General features: G+C 44.0%; 1 protein-coding gene across 1 annotated transcript in view; it reads left to right on the forward strand.

Annotated features, from left to right (window-relative positions):
- Nucleotides 1-22,207, forward strand: part of HEPACAM (hepatic and glial cell adhesion molecule) — a 136,690-nt gene that overhangs the window by 53,494 nt on the left and 60,989 nt on the right. Inside the window, exons 4-5 of the mRNA XM_088481851.1 lie at nucleotides 14,714-14,807; nucleotides 16,786-16,859. Coding sequence (XP_088337977.1) covers nucleotides 14,714-14,807; nucleotides 16,786-16,859 — 168 coding nt within the window. The remainder of the gene's footprint in view (nucleotides 1-14,713; nucleotides 14,808-16,785; nucleotides 16,860-22,207) is intronic.

Here is a 22,207-nt window from a genome sequence, read left to right on the forward strand (position 1 = left end):
AGGCATGTTAGCTGTATTTCCCTGTCATTATTACTGTAAAAGGATACATGACGTCTTCCAGGCATATTAGCGGCATTGCCCTGACTATTACTGTAAAGGGATGGATGACGTCTTCCAGGCATGTTAGCGGCATTGCCCTGTCATTATTACTGTAAAGGGATGCATGTCGTCTTCCAGCCATGTTAGCGGCATTGCCCTGACTATTACTGTAAAGGGATGCATGACGTCTTCCAGGCATGTTAGCGGCATTGCCCTGTCATTATTACTGTAAAGGGATGCATGGCGTCTTCCAGGCATGTTAGCGGCATTGCCCTGACTATTACTGTAAAGGGATGCATGACGTCTTCCAGGCATGTTAGCGGCATTGCCCTGTCATTATTACTGTAAAGGGATGCATGACGTCTTCCAGGCATGTTAGCGGCATTGCCCTGTCATTATTACTGTAAAGGGATGCATGGCGTCTTCCAGGCATGTTAGCGGCATTGCCATGCCATTATTACTGTAGAGAGATGCATGACGTCTTCCAGGCATGTTAGCGGCATTGCCCTGTCATTATTACTGTAAAGGGATGCATGGCGTCTTCCAGGCATGTTAGCGGCATTGCCATGTCTTTATTACTGTAGAGAGATGCATGGCGTCTTCCAGGCATGTTACCGGCATTGCCCTGTCATTATTACTGTAAAGGGATGCATGACGTCTTCCAGGCATGTTAGCGGCATTGCCCTGTCATTATTACTGTAAAGGGATGCATGGCATCTTCCAGGCATATTAGCGGCATTGCCCTGTCATTATTACTGTAAAGGGATGCATGACGTCTTCCAGGCATGTTAGCGGCATTGCCCTGTCATTATTACTGTAAAGGGATGCATGGCGTGTTCCAGGCATGTTAGCGGCATTGCCCTGACTATTACTGTAAAGGGATGCAGGACGTCTTCCAGGCATGTTAGCGGCATTGCCCTGTCATTATTACTGTAAAGGGATGCATGACGTCTTCCAGGCATGTTAGCGGCATTGCCCTGACTATTACTGTAAAGGGATGCATGGCGTCTTCCAGGCATGTTAGCGGTATTGCCCTGTCATTATTACTGTAAAGGGATGCATGGCGTCTTCCAGGCATGTTAGCGGCATTGCCCTGACTATTACTGTAAAGGGATGCAGGACGTCTTCCTGGCATGTTAGCGGCATTGCCCTGTCATTATTACTGTAAATGGATGCATGACGTCTTCCAGGCATGTTAGCGGCATTGCCCTGACTATTACTGTAAAGGGATGAATGGCGTTTTCCAGGAATGTTAGCGGCATTGCCCTGTCATTATTACTGTAAAGGGATGCATGACGTCTTCCAGGCATGTTAGCGGCATTGCCCTGTCATTATTACTGTAAAGGGATGCATGGCGTCTTCCAGGCATGTTAGCGGCATTGCCCTGTCATTATTACTGTAAAGGGATGCATGACGTCTTCCAGGCATGTTAGCGGCATTGCCCTGTCATTATTACTGTAAAGGGATGCATGACGTCTGACAGGCATGTTAGCGGCATTGCCCTGTCATTATTACTGTAAAGGGATGCATGACGTCTTCCAGGTATTTTAGCGGCATTGCCCTGTCATTATTACTGTAAAGGGATGCATGACGTCTTCCAGGCATGTTAGCGGCATTGCCCTGTCATTATTACTGTAAAGGGATGCATGGCGTCTTCCTGGCATTTGAGCGGTATTGCCCTGTCATTATTACTGTAAAGGGATGCATCGCGTCTTCCAGGCATGTTAGCGGCATTGCCCTGTCATTATTACTGTAAAGGGATGCATGACGTCTTCCAGGCATGTTAGCGGCATTGCCCTGTCATTATTACTGTAAAGGGATGCATGACATCTTCCAGGCATGTTAGCGGCATTGCCCTGTCATTATTACTGTAAAGGGATGCATGGCGTCTTCCAGGCATGTTAGCGGTATTGCCCTGTCATTATTACTGTAAAGGGATGCACGACGTCTTCCAGGCATGTTAGCGGCATTGCCCTGTCATTATTACTGTAAAGGGATGCATGACATCTTCCAGGCATGTTAGCGGCATTGCGCTGACTATTACTGTAAATGGATGCACGGCGTCTTCCAGGCATGTTAGCGGCATTGCCCTGTCATTATTACTGTAAAGGGATGCATGACGTCTTCCAGGCATGTTATCGGCATTTCCCTGTCATTATTACTGTAAAGGGATGCATGACGTTTTCCAGGCATGTTATCGGCATTTCCCTGTCATTATTACTGTAAAGGGATGCATGACGTCTTCCAGACATGTTAGCGGCATTGCCCTGTTATTATTACTGTAAAGCGATGCATGACGTCTTCCAGGCATGTTAGCGGCATTGCCCTGACTATTACTGTAAAGGGATGCATGACGTCTTCCAGCCATGTTAGCGGCATTGCCCTGACTATTACTGTAAAGGGATGCATGACGTCTTCCAGGCATGTTAGCGGCATTGCCCTGTCATTATTACTGTAAAGGGATGCATGGCGTCTTCCAGGCACGTTAGCGGCATTGCCCTGACTATTACTGTAAAGGGATGCATGACGTCTTCCAGGCATGTTAGCGGCATTGCCCTGTCATTATTACTGTAAAGGGATGCATGACGTCTTCCAGGCATGTTAGCGGCATTGCCCTGTCATTATTACCGTAAAGGGATGCATGGCGTCTTCCAGGCATGTTAGCGGCATTGCCCTGTCATTATTACTGTAAAGGGATGCATGACGTCTTCCAGGCATGTTAGCGGCATTGCCCTGTCATTATTACTGTAAAGGGATGCATGACGTCTTCCAGGCATGTTAGCGGCATTGCCCTGTCATTATTACTGTAAAGGGATGCATGGCGTCTTCCAGGCATGTTAGCGGCATTGCCCTGTCATTATTACTGTAAAGTAGGGGTGTGCACCGGCCACTTTTCGTGTTTTGTGTTTTGGTTTTGGATCTGGATCTTTCTTCGTGTTTTGGATCTGGATTGGTTTAGCCAAAACCACCCTTCCGTGTTTTGGGTTCTGGGTTTTGTGTTTTGGATCTGTATTTTTTTGAAAAAAAGCATAAAAACAGCTAAAATCACAGAATTTGTAGGTTTTTCTGCTCCTATGCTATTATTAACCTCAATAACCTTAATTTCCACTCATTTCCAGTCTATTCTGAATACCTCACACCTCACAATAGTGTTTTTATGTCCAAAAGGTTGCACCGAGGTAGCTGGATGACTATGCTAAGCGACACGAGTGGGCGGCACAAACACGTGACCCATCTAGGCATGAAACTGCAGTGGCAGACAGGATGGCATTGAAAAACTAGGCCCCAAACTGTACATAATGCAAAGAAAAAAAAGAGGTGCAAGATGGAATTGTCCTTGGGCCCTCCCACCCACCCTTATGTTGTATAAACAGGACATGCACACTTTAACAAACCAATCATTTCAGCGCCAGGGTCTGCCACACAACTGTGGCTGAAATGATTGGTTCGTTTGGGCCCCCACAAAACAAGCTGGCAATTTATCTGTCCCTGCACAAACTGGCTCTACGGAGGCAAGATGTCATCCTCATCCTCCACATCCACCGATTCCTCACCCTCTTCAGTGTGTACATCCTCATCCTCACAGAGTATTAATTCGTCCCTGCAGGAACCACAGGTCCCTCTGTACGTTCTGGAGGCTGGTCTCCCTGGAAGAGTTGATAATTCATTTTATGAACATCATCTTCTCCACATTTTGTGGAAGCAACCTCCTACGCCTTTCGCTGACAAGGTTCCCGGCTGCACTAAACACTCTTTCGGAGTACACACTGGAGGGGGGGCAACTCAGGTAAAATAGAGCCAGTTTGTACAGGGACCTCCAAATTGCTTCTTTTTCCTGCCAGTACAGGTACGGACTGTCTGACATGCCTACTTGGATTCTGTCACTGATGTAATCCTTTAACAGACAGAAGCACGCTTGTCGCTGCTGCTTTGAGGATTCAAGTGCGGCTACAGCCCACACAATTCACAAAGACAGAAAAAAAAAAAGAATATTTTTATTGTTTGTGGAGCACACTTTGAGGGTTACACCACCCTTTAACAGTCAGACGCACGCTTGTCGCTGCTGCTTTGAGGATGCAAGTGCGGCTACAGCCCACACAATTCACAAAGACAGAAAAAAGAAGAAGAATATTTTAATTGTTTGTGTAGCACACTTTGAGGGTGTCACCACCCTTTAACAGACAGACGCACGCTTGTCGCTGCTGCTTTAAGGATGCAGGTGCGGCTACAGCCCACACAATTCACAAAGACAGAAAAAAGAAGAATATTTTTATTGTTTGTGTAGCACACTTTGAGGGTGTCACCACCCTTTAACAGACAGACGCACGCTTGTCGCTGCTGCTTTGAGGATGCAAGTGCGGCTACATCGCACACAAGTCACAAACACATTAAAAAAATAGTTTTTTATTTTTTGGAGCACTTTGAGAGTTACACCACCCTTTAACAGACAGACGCACGCTTGTCGCTGCTGCTTTAAGGATGCAGGTGCGGCTACAGCCCACACATTTCACAAAGACCGAAAAAAAAAGAACAATATTTTAATTGTTTCTGTAGAACACTTTGAGGTGTCACCACCCTTTAACAGACAGACGCACGCTTGTCGCTGCTGCTTTAAGGATGCAGGTGCGGCTACAGCCCACACAATTCACAAAGACAGAAAAAAGAAGAATATTTTTATTGTTTGTGTAGCACACTTTGAGGGTGTCACCACCCTTTAACAGACAGACGCACGCTTGTCGCTGCTGCTTTGAGGATGCAAGTGCGGCTACATCGCACACAAGTCACAAGCACATTAAAAAAATAGTTTTTTATTTTTTGGAGCACTTTGAGAGTTACACCACCCTTTAACAGACAGATGCACGCTTGTCGCTGCTGCTTTAAGGATGCAGGTGCGGCTACAGCCCACACATTTCACAAAGACCGAAAAAAAAAGAACAATATTTTAATTGTTTCTGTAGCACACTTTGAGGGTTCACCACCCTTTAACAGACAGACGCACGCTTGTCGCTGCTGCTTTAAGGATGCAGGTGAGGCTACAGCCCACACAATTCACAAAGACAGAAAAAAGAAGAAGAATATTTTTATTGTTTGTGTAGCACACTTCGAGGGTGTCACCACCCTTTAACAGACAGACGCACGCTTGTCGCTGCTGCTTTAAAGATGCAAGTGCGGCTACATCGCACACAAGTCACAAACACATTAAAAAAATAGTTTTTTATTTTTTGGAGCACTTTGAGAGTTACACCACCCTTTAACAGACAGACGCACGCTTGTCGCTGCTGCTTTGAGGATGCAGGTGGAATCTAGACGGGATTTGGAACCGAGGACACACTACCTCCATCAATTGTCTAAATCCCACTGCACTAATGTCGGATACCGGACGCACGTCTAACACCAACATAGCAGTCAAGGCCTCAGTTATACGTTTTGCTTCAGGATGACTGCTGTCGTACTTCATCCTCATCGCTAGGGACTGTTGGAGGGTCAATTGTTTAGTAAAAGTAGTGATGTTCCTACTTCCTCTCTGGGATGATGAACAACTCCCAGCAGCAGCAACAGCACTAGGAGGAAGTGGTTCTTGATCTTTCCCTATTTTATTTTTATCGGAGAAAGTTTGGTCCTCCATTTATGTTATATTGATATATATACGTGCGGCTAAAGCGCACACAAACACAGAAAATATTTTTTTATTTTTGCTGGAGAGTAGTGCACTTTGTGGGTTACACCACCCTTTAAGAAATGAGCCAGCCGGCTCTTTACTTATGGGACACAGGCGCACGCTTGGCGCTGCTCCTTTGTTGATGCACGTGCAGCCACAGTGCACACAAGTCACAAACACAGAAAATATATATTTTTTTGGTTTGGAGTGTACTTTGGGGGTTACAGAACCCTTTAACGGTCAAGCCAGCCGGCCCTTTACTTATGACACAGGCGCACGCTTGGCACTACTTTGTTGATGCACGTGCGGCTACTGCGCACACAATTCACAAACACAGAAAATAATTTTTTTTTTGGTTTGGACTGGAGTGTACTTTCGGGGGATACAGCACCCTTTAACGGTCTAGCCAGCCGGCCCTTTACTTATGACACAGGCGCACGCTTGGCACTACTTTGTTGATGCACGTGCGGCTACTGCGCACACAATTCACAAACACAGAAAATAATTTTTTTTTTGGTTTGGACTGGAGTGTACTTTCGGGGGTTACAGCACCCTTAACGGTCAAGCCAGCCGGCCCTTTACTTATGACACAGGCGCACGCTTGGCACTACTTTGTTGATGCACGTGCGGCTACTGCGCACACAATTCACAAACACAGAAAATAATTTTTTTTTTGGTTTGGACTGGAGTGTACTTTCGGGGGATACAGCACCCTTTAACGGTCTAGCCAGCCGGCCCTTTACTTATGACACAGGTGCACGCTTGGCACTACTTTGTTGATGCACGTGCGGCTACTGCGCACACAATTCACAAACACAGAAAATAATTTTTTTTTTGGTTTGGACTGGAGTGTACTTTCGGGGGTTACAGCACCCTTAACGGTCAAGCCAGCCGGCCCTTTACTTATGACACAGGCGCACGCTTGGCACTACTTTGTTGATGCACGTGCGGCTACTGCGCACACAATTCACAAACACAGAAAATAATTTTTTTTTTGGTTTGGACTGGAGTGTACTTTCGGGGGTTACAGCACCCTTAACGGTCAAGCCAGCCAGCCCTTTACTTATGACACAGGCGCACGCTTGGCACTACTTTGTTGATGCACATGCGGCTACTGCGCACACAATTCACAAACACAGAAAATAATTTTTTTTTTGGTTTGGACTGGAGTGTACTTTCGGGGGTTACAGCACCCTTAACGGTCAAGCCAGCCGGCCCTTTACTTATGACACAGGCGCACGCTTGGCACTACTTTGTTGATGCACGTGCGGCTACTGCGCACACAATTCACAAACACAGAAAATTATTTTTTTTTTGGTTTGGACTGGAGTGTACTTTCGGGGGTTACAGCACCCTTAACGGTCAAGCCAGCCGGCCCTTTACTTATGACACAGGCGCACGCTTGGCACTACTTTGTTGATGCACGTGCGGCTACTGCGCACACAATTCACAAACACAGAAAATAATTTTTTTTTTGGTTTGGACTGGAGTGTACTTTCGGGGGTTACAGCACCCTTAACGGTCAAGCCAGCCAGCCCTTTACTTATGACACAGGCGCACGCTTGGCACTACTTTGTTGATGCACATGCGGCTACTGCGCACACAATTCACAAACACAGAAAATAATTTTTTTTTTGGTTTGGACTGGAGTGTACTTTCGGGGGTTACAGCACCCTTAACGGTCAAGCCAGCCGGCCCTTTACTTATGACACAGGCGCACGCTTGGCACTACTTTGTTGATGAACGTGCTGCTACTGCGCACACAATTCACAAACACAGAAAATAATTTTTTTGGGGGTTTGGACTGGAGTGTACTTTGGGGGTTACAGCACCCTTTAATGGTCAAGCCAGCCGGCCCTTTACTTATGACACAGGCGCACGCTTGGCACTACTTTGTTGATGCATATGCGGCTACTGCGCACACAATTCACAAACACAGAAAATAATTTTTTTTTTGGTTTGGACTGGAGTGTACTTTCGGGGGTTACAGCACCCTTAACGGTCAAGCCAGCCGGCCCTTTACTTATGACACAGGCGCACGCTTGGCACTACTTTGTTGATGCACGTGCGGCTACTGCGCACACAATTCACAAACACAGAAAATAATTTTTTTTTTGGTTTGGACTGGAGTGTACTTTCGGGGGTTACAGCACCCTTAACGGTCAAGCCAGCCGGCCCTTTACTTATGACACAGGCGCACGCTTGGCACTACTTTGTTGATGCACGTGCGGCTACTGCGCACACAATTCACAAACACAGAAAATATTTTTTTTTTTGGTTTGGACTGGAGTGTACTTTCGTGGGGTTACAGCACCCTTAACGGTCAAGCCAGCCGGCCCTTTACTTATGACACAGGCGCACGCTTGGCACTACTTTGTTGATGCACGTGCGGCTACTGCGCACACAATTCACAAACACAGAAAATATATTATTTTTTTAGCACTTGGGGGGAGCACCCCTGATGGACAGAGCACCCCCTGGACAACACTTCAGCACCCCTTTAGGACTGGGACACTGCACAGGACTTTGGAGTGGACACAGCCCCTATGGAGAACTGACTGCACAACACAGTCCAGCCAGCCCCTATGGACTTTGAAGTAGTGGACACAGCCCCTATTAACAACAGCAGCACAGCACAACACAGCCAGCCCCTATGGACTTTGAAGTAGTGGACAACAGCAGCACTACACTACACTACACTACACAGCCCTAACTCCCACTCTCCCTCTTCACTGTCCACAGCCGAGTGAGAAAATGGCGCCGACGTGTGTACCTTATATAGGATCCAAAACCCGCGAGACTCGGAAGGCGGGAAGATGACGTTTTGCCTCGATTTCAGATCCGAGTCAGGCGGGAAAAGTCGAGCCTGACTCGGATCGGACTCGGATCGGGGGGGCTCGGGGGGGTTCGGATTTCAGAAATCCGAACCCGCTCACCCCTACTGTAAAGGGATGCATCGCGTCTTCCAGGCATGTTAGCGGCATTGCCCTGTCATTATTACTGTAAAGGGATGCATGACGTCTTCCAGGCATGTTAGCGGCATTGCCCTGTCATTATTACTGTAAAGGGATGCATGACGTCTTCCAGGCATGTTAGCGGCATTGCCCTGTCATTATTACTGTAAAGGGATGCATGGCGTCTTCCAGGCATGTTAGCGGAATTGCCCTGTCATTATTACTGTAAAGGGATGCATGACGTCTTCCAGACATGTTAGCGGCATTGCCCTGTCATTATTACTGTAAAGGGATGCATGACGTCTTCCAGGCATGTTAGCAGCATTGCGCTGACTATTACTGTAAAGGGATGCACGGCGTCTTCCAGGCATGTTAGCGGCATTGCCCTGTCATTATTACTGTAAAGGGATGCATGACGTCTTCCAGGCATGTTATCGGCATTTCCCTGTCATTATTACTGTAAAGGGATGCATGACGTTTTCCAGGCATGTTAGCGGCATTGCCCTGACTATTACTGTAAAGGGATGCATGACGTCTTCCAGCCATGTTAGCGGCATTGCCCTGACTATTACTGTAAAGGGATGCATGACGTCTTCCAGGCATGTTAGCGGCATTGCCCTGTCATTATTACTGTAAAGGGATGCATGGCGTCTTCCAGGCATGTTAGCGGCATTGCCCTGACTATTACTGTAAAGGGATGCATGACGTCTTCCAGGCATGTTAGCGGCATTGCCCTGTCATTATTACTGTAAAGGGATGCATGACGTCTTCCAGGCATGTTAGCGGCATTGCCCTGTCATTATTACTGTAAAGGGATGCATGGCGTCTTCCAGGCATGTTAGCGGCATTGCCCTGTCATTATTACTGTAAAGGGATGCATGACGTCTTCCAGGCATGTTAGCGGCATTGCCCTGTCATTATTACTGTAAAGGGATGCATGACGTCTTCCAGGCATGTTAGCGGCATTGCCCTGTCATTATTACTGTAAAGGGATGCATGGCGTCTTCCAGGCATGTTAGCGGCATTGCCCTGTCATTATTACTGTAAAGGGATGCATGACGTCTTCCAGGCATGTTAGCGGCATTGCCCTGTCATTATTACTGTAAAGGGATTCATGACGTCTTCCAGGTATGTTAGCGGCATTGCCCTGTCATTATTACTGTAAAGGGATGCATGACGTCTTCCAGGCATGTTAGCGACATTGTCCTGTCATTATTACTGTAAAGGGATGCATGGCGTCTTCCAGGCGTGTTAGCGGCATTGCCCTGACTATTATTGTAAAGGGATGCACGGCGTCTTCCAGGCATGTTAGCGGCATTGCCCTGTCATTATTACTGTAAAGGGATGCATGACGTCTTCCAGGCATGTTATCGGCATTTCCCTGTCATTATTACTGTAAAGGGATGCATGACGTCTTCCAGGCATGTTAGCGGCATTGCGCTGACTATTACTGTAAAGGGATGCACGGCGTCTTCCAGGCATGTTTGCGGCATTGCCCTGTCATTATTACTGTAAAGGGATGCATGACGTCTTCCAGGCATGTTATCGGCATTTCCCTGTCATTATTACTGTAAAGGGATGCATGACGTTTTCCAGGCATGTTATCGGCATTTCCCTGTCATTATTACTGTAAAGGGATGCATGGCGTCTTCCAGGCATATTAGCGGCATTGCACTGACTATTACTGTAAAGGGATGCATGACGACTTCCAGACATGTTAGCGGCATTGCCCTGTTATTATTACTGTAAAGGGATGCATGACGTCTTCCAGGCATGTTAGCGGCATTGCCCTGACTATTACTGTAAAGGGATGCATGACGTCTTCCAGCCATGTTAGAGGCATTGCCCTGACTATTACTGTAAAGGGATGCATGACGTCTTCCAGGCATGTTAGCGGCATTGCCCTGTCATTATTACTGTAAAGGGATGCATGGCGTCTTCCAGGCACGTTAGCGGCATTGCCCTGACTATTACTGTAAAGGGATGCATGACGTCTTCCAGGCATGTTAGCGGCATTGCCCTGTCATTATTACTGTAAAGGGATGCATGACGTCTTCCAGGCATGTTAGCGGCATTGCCCTGTCATTATTACCGTAAAGGGATGCATGGCGTCTTCCAGGCATGTTAGCGGCATTGCCCTGTCATTATTACTGTAAAGGGATGCATGACGTCTTCCAGGCATGTTAGCGGCATTGCCCTGTCATTATTACTGTAAAGGGATGCATGACGTCTTCCAGGCATGTTAGCGGCATTGCCCTGTCATTATTACTGTAAAGGGATGCATGGCGTCTTCCAGGCATGTTAGCGGCATTGCCCTGTCATTATTACTGTAAAGGGATGCATCGCGTCTTCCAGGCATGTTAGCGGCATTGCCCTGTCATTATTACTGTAAAGGGATGCATGACGTCTTCCAGGCATGTTAGCGGCATTGCCCTGTCATTATTACTGTGTAAAGGGATTCATGACGTCTTCCAGGCATGTTAGCGGCATTGCCCTGTCATTATTACTGTAAAGGGATGCATGGCGTCTTCCAGGCATGTTAGCGGTATTGCCCTGTCATTATTACTGTAAAGGGATGCATGACGTCTTCCAGACATGTTAGCGGCATTGCCTTGTCATTATTACTGTAAAGGGATGCACGGCGTCTTCCAGGCATGTTAGCGGCATTGCCCTGTCATTATTACTGTAAAGGGATGCATGACGTCTTCCAGGCATGTTAGCGGCATTTCCCTGTCATTATTACTGTAAAGGGATGCATGACGTTTTCCAGGCATGTTATCGGCATTTCCCTGTCATTATTACTGTAAAGGGATGCATTGCGTCTTCCAGGCATATTAGCGGCATTGCCCTGACTATTACTGTAAAGGGATGCATGACGTCTTCCAGGCATGTTAGCGGTATTGCCCTGTCATTATTACTGTAATGGGATGCATGACGTCTTCCAGGCATGTTAGCGGCATTGCCCTGTCATTATTACTGTAAAGGGATGCATGGCGTCTTCCAGGCATGTTAGCGGCATTGCCCTGTCATTATTACTGTAAAGGGATGCATGGCGTCTTCTAGGCATGTTAGCGGCATTGCCCTGTCTATTACTGTAAAGGGATGCATGACGTCTTCCAGGCATGTTAGCGGCATTGCCCTGTCATTATTACTGTAAAGGGATGCATGACGTCTTCCAGGCATGTTAGCGGCATTGCCCTGTCATTATTACTGTAAAGGGATGCATGCCGTCTTCCAGGCATGTTAGCGGCATTGCCCTGTCATTATTACTGTAAAGGGATGCATGCCGTCTTCCAGGCATGTTAGCGGTATTGCCCTGTCAGTATTACTGTAAAGGGATTCATGACGTCTTCCAGGCATGTTAGCGGCATTGCCCTGTCATTATTACTGTAAAGGGATGCATGGCGTCTTCCTGGCATTTGAGCAGTATTGCCCTGTCATTATTACTGTAAAGGGATGCATGACGTCTTCCAGGCATGTTAGCGGCATTGCCTGTCATTATTACTGTAAAGGGATGCATGACGTCTTCCGGGCATGTTAGCGGCATTGCCCTGTCATTATTACTGTAAAGGGATACATGGCGTCTTCCTGGCATTTGAGCGGTATTGTCCTGTCATTATTACTGTAAAGGGATGCATGACGTCTTCCAGGCATGTTAGCGGCATTGCCCTGTCATTATTAGTGTAATGGGATTCATGACGTCTTCCAGGCATGTTAGCGGCATTGCCCTGTCATTATTACTCTAAAGGGGTGCATGACGTCTTCCAGGCATGTTAGCGGCATTTCCCTGTCATTATTACTGTAAAGGGATGCATGACGTTTTCCAGGCATGTTATCGGCATTTCCCTGTCATTATTACTGTAAAGGGATGCATTGCGTCTTCCAGGCATATTAGCGGCATTGCCCTGACTATTACTGTAAAGGGATGCATGACGTCTTCCAGGCATGTTAGCGGTATTGCCCTGTCATTATTACTGTAATGGGATGCATGACGTCTTCCAGGCATGTTAGCGGCATTGCCCTGTCATTATTACTGTAAAGGGATGCATGGCGTCTTCCAGGCATGTTAGCGGCATTGCCCTGTCATTATTACTGTAAAGGGATGCATGGCGTCTTCTAGGCATGTTAGCGGCATTGCCCTGTCTATTACTGTAAAGGGATGCATGACGTCTTCCAGGCATGTTAGCGGCATTGCCCTGTCATTATTACTGTAAAGGGATGCATGACGTCTTCCAGGCATGTTAGCGGCATTGCCCTGTCATTATTACTGTAAAGGGATGCATGCCGTCTTCCAGGCATGTTAGCGGCATTGCCCTGTCATTATTACTGTAAAGGGATGCATGCCGTCTTCCAGGCATGTTAGCGGTATTGCCCTGTCAGTATTACTGTAAAGGGATTCATGACGTCTTCCAGGCATGTTAGCGGCATTGCCCTGTCATTATTACTGTAAAGGGATGCATGGCGTCTTCCTGGCATTTGAGCAGTATTGCCCTGTCATTATTACTGTAAAGGGATGCATGACGTCTTCCAGGCATGTTAGCGGCATTGCCTGTCATTATTACTGTAAAGGGATGCATGACGTCTTCCGGGCATGTTAGCGGCATTGCCCTGTCATTATTACTGTAAAGGGATACATGGCGTCTTCCTGGCATTTGAGCGGTATTGTCCTGTCATTATTACTGTAAAGGGATGCATGACGTCTTCCAGGCATGTTAGCGGCATTGCCCTGTCATTATTAGTGTAATGGGATTCATGACGTCTTCCAGGCATGTTAGCGGCATTGCCCTGTCATTATTACTCTAAAGGGGTGCATGACGTCTTCCAGGCATGTTACCGGCATTTCCCTGTCATTATTACTGTAAAGGGGTGCATGGCATCTTCCAGGCATGTTAGCGGCATTGCCCTGTCATTATTACTGTAAAGGGATGCATGACATCTTCCAGCCATGTTAGCGGCATTGTCCTGTCATTATTACTGTAAAGGGATGCATGACATCTTCCAGCCATGTTAGCGGCGTTGTCCTGTCATTATTACTGTAAAGGGATGCATGATGTCTTCCAGCCATGTTAGCGGCATTGCCCTGTCATTATTACTGTAAAGGGATGCATGACGTCTTACAGGCATGTTAGCGGCATTGCCCTGTCATTATTACTGTAAAGGGATGCATGACGTCTTCCAGGCATGTTATCGGCATTGCCCTGTCATTATTACTGTAATGGGATGCATGCCGTCTTCCAGCCATGTTAGCGGCATTGCCCTGTCATTATTACTGTAAAGGGATGCATGACGTCTTCCAGGCATGTTAGCGGCATTGCCCTGTCATTATTACTGTAAAGGGATGCATGACGTCTTCCAGGCATGTTAGCGGTATTGCCCTGTCATTATTACTGTAAAGGGATGCATGACGTCTTCCAGGCATGTTAGCGGCATTGCCCTGTCATTATTACTGTAAAGGGATGCATGACGTCTTCCAGGCATGTTAGCGGCATTGCCCTGTCATTATTACTGTAAAGGGATGCATGACGTCTTCCAGGCATGTTAGCGGCATTGCCCTGTCATTATTACTGTAAAGGGATGCATGGCGTCTTCCAGGCATGTTAGCGGCATTGCCCTGTCATTATTACTGTAATGGGATGCATGCCGTCTTCCAGCCATGTTAGCGGCATTGCCCTGTCATTATTACTGTAAGGGAATGCATGATGTCTTCCAGGCATGTTAGCGGCATTGCCCTGTCATTATTACTGTAAAGGGATGCATGACGTCTTCCAGGCATGTTAGCGGCATTGCCCTGTCATTATTACCGTAAAGGGATGCATGGCGTCTTCCAGGCATGTTAGCGGCATTGCCCTGTCATTATTACCGTAAAGGGATGCATGACGTCTTCCAGGCATGTTAGCGGTATTGCCCTGTCATTATTACTGTAAAGGGATGCATGACGTCTTCCAGGCATGTTAGCGGCATTGCCCTGTCATTATTACTGTAAAGGGATGCATGGCGTCTTCCTGGCATTTGAGCGGTATTGCCCTGTCATTATTAATGTATCCTCTATTCTCTCACACAGGAAGAAGTTCTCTGTACATCATCCTGTCCACAGGGGGCATTTTCCTGCTGGTCACCCTGGTCACAGTCTGCGCCTGCTGGAAGCCTTCCAGGAAGTACGGTGATAAACAGGAGTACTCTGATATTTGTTGTACCCCTTCCCTCAGTCAGCATCACGTTTTCTATCACCTACTAATATGAGGAACACAGTTCCTCACATATAACGTCCCGGCCATCTCTGACAGGCTAAAGGCAGAATAAAACATCACAATTGTATAGTTAGAGGAGACAGAGGCGGAAGACACCTAAACGGGTACAAATGGCTAAAAAATGTGATTTTAGAGTCACTGTAATGTGATTCAAAGTGAACCGTGTAACATAACATCCGAACCTTTACTATTTACAACCTTTATCTATTATTTCACTCGGGAAGTAATAGAATGAGGAGAAAATTGGCCTTGGCACCATCCAGCTTTGCCCCCGATTTGCTGGTGCCATGTCACTATTGCCATCTGAGAAATATCAGGACTATAGAGGAGAGTTGGGCGAGGATTAAGCGCTGGTTATAATCACACTCTCCCAGGCTCCGCATCCTGCCAGGGAATATACTACACAAACACCCAAACCCTACAGCTCACTGATAAGCCGGCATGTGGGAAGTCTGGACACCCACCTCTTACAAGCCCCCCAAGGAGCAGATTAAATGACAGGCACGATACAGGATATTGCTGGTAAGAAACATCACTTAGTTTTGCTTTTTCCCCATAGAGGTGATAGCAAATATACGCAGTGTCTTACCCACAGTAATACCTGGGCACAAGGCTTACAGACACTGCCTCTATAAGGCCCCTTACCTACTGTCATCATCACACATCATGTCATTTCCGATGGCCCCATCTTGGTGACAGGAACGTGCTGGCACATTGGTGACCTTTGTACTTTGTCTACCTCGTTACTTTGCAGTCACTGATAGATAATACATAGGCCTGTTATAGGTTTACGTGCCGATGACGATGGCGCCAGACCTAGCCGCATGCTACATATAATTATTCCTATACATGGAACTTAAAATACAGCTACAAATCACGGCCCATGTGTACAGAGGAAAGCATTGTAGGAGCGAAAGGCACACTAACTAATAGGACCTTTGTCCAGGGTCCACTAATGTCTTAAAGGATTGCCAGACTCGTGTATACATTCCCCTAATATGGCTATCCAGCAGGCTTACCATATTATCCCTATAACACAGGTTCTCAGGCTGGCTGACTTCAAGTCTGCATGTCACCTGGTTTTAATCAGTCACAGAACCTGTGTAGTTTGTCCAGGTATAAATATAAAGGGTTATATGGTAAGCCTACCCTTAGGTGGTAACTATGGGCCTGATTCAGAGCCGGATGCAATTAGCGCTCGCTCGTCCAGAAAATAGGGGTGGCTATTCAAATCAACCATTCGCTCTTTGCGGTCTGTTCACGCCTCTAGGTCTGAATGAGCGAACAAAACTTGTGGTCGTTTTTTGAAAAAATACGCCCCCTGGCCGCTCGCATCCTATGTCATGTCCGCTATTTATTAGATTAATCGAGTACATCGACCAGCGTATGAACTGCTCGCTATTCTTGTGGTTGGTTTTTGCTACCACAATCTTGCGAGCAGTTTGGGCTATAAAATAACCCAGTGACGTGGTCAATGATGCTGCTGTATTAATTATGCACACCCATAAAACGCCCGTTTTGACCTTTAAGCACGCCTGCGTTCTGATCTCCACTCCCCGTTTTCAAGCACCTTCCCCTGTTACCACCCACATACGCCTCATTCTGTCACTCAAAATAGCAGGCCCTCGCTATATAGCGTACAAACGATTTTCGGCCGCACTAACTGGTTCGCGCATGCGTACTAAAAACCGTACGCATGCGCAGATGTGCGAACATCGCTCGGAACGAGCGTACTGCCGCTAGCGAGCGGCTCTGAATGAGGGCCTAAGTCCCCATCTAACTGTTACCTTAGTGGGATGGGATGCTATGGGTGGGGGTAGGAGGGGGTCTTTATGTGTGAAGAAAGCTGCTAATTACTGCATGTGTCACTTCTACAATCTCCTAGAGAGAAGCACAAACTGGAGACACAAGGGTCTTGTGAATACTCAGAGCACACAGAGGATCCTCTTAAGCACGAAGGTAAATACTTCCATGTGTAATACACATGTGACACGGAATTGTGCATGTCACAGAGACCTCTCCCATGTTACCCTGGAAACGTCTGGGTGTGGAGATATTGCGTCAGCACTATTGATAGAGACCGTCCCAATTATTTATTAACAGTAATTTCATCCTGGCTGCATGATACTCAGGAAAAAATGGCAAAAATCTTTTTTTTCCCCTGGTTACCAATTACTGCCACCCTTGAAATTTATCTCACAATTATTTGTTATCTATGGTATTAACGTTATTATAAGGTTATTATATCTATGTAATGTATCACAATTATTATTGTTATTACACTTATGTAAGACATGACAGTTATTATACCTACACCAAAGAGAACAGAATATCCCGCACAGGATCTTAACCACTTTATATTACAAATACGTAGCTATAGCCAGGAATAGATGTCATATCTGTCATATCTTAATACATTTATACGTTAATTAATTGTTTAAATTATATGATGGAGGTGCTCCCTGGAATAGAGTATCTAGAACTCAAAAAGTAACAGTAATTGGAATAACCAATTATCAGTTTAGTGATTCCTTCGTAGGGCACTCTTTTGTATGTAAATTAATAATTATTAACATTAAAAATGATCTTTTATTATTATTCCAATAAAACAATTGGGATTTATATGCTCTACTGTAGGAAATTCTAGTAGAGCTCCCTTATACAATTATACCATATAATTACATCATTTCAAAAATAACCTCTCTAAATTGAAAATTTATATAAATTATGTGGTGACTAATCTAGTTTCTATACATAGAAAATGATAACTCCTAATGGGTATATTATAGCAGGATCAGGCACAATGGGTTTAAACATGGGAAATATTGTAGCAATAAATAATGAATTATAACTGTTGATACCTAATAATAAATAATTAATATATACCCTCGGTCATTAGATAACATGAATACATGTGTAAACTGCACATAACAGTATCGTGTCTACTAACTACCACCCTAAGTACATGTTTCCTCATATATCCTAATAGTACCGTAGATTGTTGCAACCAAGTATATCATCAAGAATGGATCCTATTGCTAGGTTAGAAAATACCTGGATATTACGGCTGTGTACAGATGTAGTGAAGTCAATTGTGCTGACCGGTCATCCTTAGGTTTGGTTATATAGTGGTGGACAGGTTTGTGCACATATTTACATTACATTGACCATAAAGAATTTGATTTTGTGCTGGACCACCAATCTGAGGCACCTCTGCAAGTGTACTGAGGCACCCCGGGGTGCCGCGGCACACAGTTTGGGAACCACTGCTCTAGGAATAGTAATCCTCCCCCGCAATATGAAACAAATCATCAATTAACGAAAATATTCTATCGCAGGATATAAGTCCAAATGATCTAATATCCTCCAGGAATGCACAAAAAAACGGGTGTCATTCATAAATGGTGTATACTCAATGTGAACCAGCATAACCTGATAATGAAAATAAAGGTTTGTACTTTGTACATATTCCTGGGAGATCATACAGCTGGGAATAAAATAGCAAATCATTTTGGTACTTCCATATCTTTGCGGCCCCCTGGTTACGCTACTTGCATATCTTCACTGAATAGTGAAGATACGTAAGTAGCGTAACCAGGAAATACTATTCGGCCGCTTGCGGGCTCGCTGCGCTCGCCACGCTGCGGGTACGGTGGCTCGCTTTGCTCGCCACATGGATTTATTCCCCCTCCATGCCCACTTGGATGGTAGGAAATTACGTTGGACAAGATGAGCCAGTGTCCAATGTCATTACCTACCATCCAACGTCATTCCCTACCATCCAAGTGGGCATGGAGGGGGAATACATCCATGTGGCGAGCAAAGCGAGACACCGTGCCCGCAGAGTGGCGAGCGCAGCGAGCCCGCAAGGAGCCGAATAGTATTTCCTGGTTACACTACTTACGTAGCCTAACCAGGGGGCCGCAAAGATATGGAAGTACCATAATTTTTTCTCATAGCTGCATATATAAATACAGATGTTTATGATGTATCACAGAATCTCAATTTATCCATAATAGAGAGAGAAAGTACGGAGAGAAGTACCTGGTCCCTTCTGCTGTCCAGGGTCTTCCATGAGTGGACGCCGGGATGAGAGAGGGACCGAGGATAGCTCCTATAGAAAAAACAGGGAGGGATGGGGGACGCCGTTCAATAAGTGGTGTTAGGTAGTCTCTGCTGCTGAGAGCATTGCAGAGAACTGATTGCACCACCGGAACAGGTCGCAGCCCACCTGTTAATAATTATTAATTTACATACAAAAGAGTGCCCTACGAAGGAATCACTAAACTGATAATTGGTTATTCCAGTTATTGTTACTTTTTGAGATTATACCTACGTAAGGTATTTCACTTATTATTATTATTATACTTATGTTAGGTATGACAGTTACTATAAAGTTATTATACATAATGTATGTAAGGTATTACATTTATTATAGAGTTATTATACTTATGTGAGGTATGACAGTTATTATAGGGTTATTATACATATGTAAGGTATTACACTTATTATACTTATGTGAAGTATGACAGTTATTTATAGGGTTTTATACCTATATAAGGTATGACAGTTATTATAAAGTTACTATATCTACTTAAGGAATGACACTTATTATAGAGTTATTATACTTATGTGAGGTATGACAGTTACTATAAACTTATTATACATATGTAAGGTATTACACTTATTATAGAGTTATTATACTTATGTGAGGTATGACAGTTATTATAAGGTTATTATACTTATGTAAAGTGAGACTGTTATTATAGGGTTGTTATACTTATGTAAGGTATGACAGTTATCTGGTTATTATACTTATGTAAGGTATTACACTTATTAGAGAGTTATTATACTTATGTGAGGTATGACAGTTATTATAGGGCTATTATACATATGTAAGGTACGACTGTTATTATACCTAAGTAAGATATGACAGTTATTATATCTATATAAGGTACTGTATGACAGTTATTATAAAGTTATTATTATACCTATGTAAGGTATGACAGTTATTATAGGGTTATTATACATACAGTATGTAAGGTATGACACTTATTATAGAGTTATTATATTTATGTAAGGTATGACAGTTATTATAGGGTTATTATACATACAATATGTAAGGTATGACACTTATTATAGAGTTATTATATTTATGTGAGGTATGACAGTTATTATAGGGTTTTTATACATATGTAAGGTATTACACTTATTAAACAGTTATTATACTTATGTAAGGTATGACAGTTATTATAGAATTATTATACTTATGTGAGGTACTGTATGACAGTTATTATAACGTTATTATACCTACATAAGATATGACAGTTATAATAGGGTTATTATACCTATGTAAGGTACTGTATGACAGTTATTATAACGTTATTATACCTACGTAAGATATGACAGTTATAATACGGTTATTATACCTATGTAAGGTACTGTATGACAGTTATTATAGGATTATTATACCCGAGTAGGTAAGACACTTATTATAGTGTTATTATACCTATGTAAGGTACTGTATGACAGTTATTATAGGATTATTATTACTGAGTAGGTATAACACTTATTATAGGGTTATTATACCAATGTAAGGTACTGTATGACAGTTATTATAGGATTATTATACCTATGTAAGGTACTGTATGACAGTTATTATAGGATTATTATACCTGAGTAGGTATGACACTTATTATAGGGTTATTATACCTATGTAAGGTACTGTATGACAGTTGTTATAGGATTATTATACCTATGTAAGGTATGACACTTATTATAGTGTTATTATACCTATGTAAGGTACTGTATGACAGTTATTATAGGATTATTATACCTGAGTAGGTATGACACTTATTATAGGGTTATTATACCTATGTAAGGTACTGTATGACAGTTGTTATAGGATTATTATACCTGAGTAGGTATGACACTTATTATAGGGTTATTATACCAATGTAAGGTACTGTATGACAGTTGTTATAGGATTATTATACCTGAGTAGGTAAGACACTTATTATAGTGTTATTATACCTATGTAAGGTACTGTATGACAGTTATTATAGCATTATTATACCTATGTAAGGTATGACACTTATTATAGGGATATTATACCTATGTAAGGTACTGTATGACAGTTATTATAGGATTATTATACCTGAGTAGGTATGACACTTATTATAGGATTATTATACCTGAGTAGGTATGACACTTATTATAGGGTTATTATACCAATGTAAGGTACTGTATGACAGTTATTATAGGATTATTATACCTGAGTAGGTATGACACTTATTATAGGATTATTATACCTGAGTAGGTAAGACACTTATTATAGTGTTATTATACCTATGTAAAGTACTGTATGACAGTTATTATAGAATTATTATACCTGAGTAGGTATGACACTTATTATAGGGTTATTATACCTATGTAAAGTACTGTATGACACTTATTATAGGATTATTATACCTGAGTAGGTAAGACACTTATTATAGTGTTATTATACCTATGTAAAGTACTGTATGACAGTTATTATAGGATTAGCGTTCCCGCTAGGCTGTTTTAGCAGGGCACGGCACCCTGCCCTATTTGTAAAGGGCAAAAAGCACCCTGCCCTCCGTCGCAGCGCCCCGCTGAAACAGCCTGCGAATGCCGTCCCTACCCGCGGGTCGCAGTGTCTCGCGGGTGGGTATAACTGCGGTGTAGCATTCACTGCCGGTGAATGGATGCCGGGCTCATGCACCTAGCATCCATTCACACTGATAGCAGCGCTTGGGGGCAGCCCTGTCCGTAAGTGCCGGGCACGCCCCCAAGTGTCCCGAACAGGGACGTGTGTTGTAAGGTACTGTATGACAGTTATTAGATTATTATTATACCTGAGTAGGTATGACACTTATTATGGAGTTATTAGACTTATGCTAGGTACTGTATGAGTTATTATAAAGTTGTTATACCTACATAAGGAATGACAGTTATTATTGGGTTGTTATACTGTACCTATGTAAGGTATGACAGGTATTTTGGGGTTATTATTGTTATGTAAGGTATAACACTTATTATAAGGTAATTATACTTACATATGGTATGACAGTTATAATAGGATTATTATATATACATAAGGTATGACACGTATTATAAGGTAATTATACTTACGTACGGTATGAATGTTATAATAGGATTATTATATATACATAAGGTATGACACTTATTGGGAATATATAACCAATGTAAGGTATGACAGGTATTATAAAGGTTATACCTATGTCAGTATTATAGGGGTTATACCTATGACATTTATTATAGGG

This window comes from Taudactylus pleione, unplaced genomic scaffold, assembly GCF_031769625.1.
Source record: "Taudactylus pleione unplaced genomic scaffold, aTauple2 ptg000278l, whole genome shotgun sequence".
NCBI lineage: Eukaryota > Metazoa > Chordata > Amphibia > Anura > Myobatrachidae > Taudactylus > Taudactylus pleione.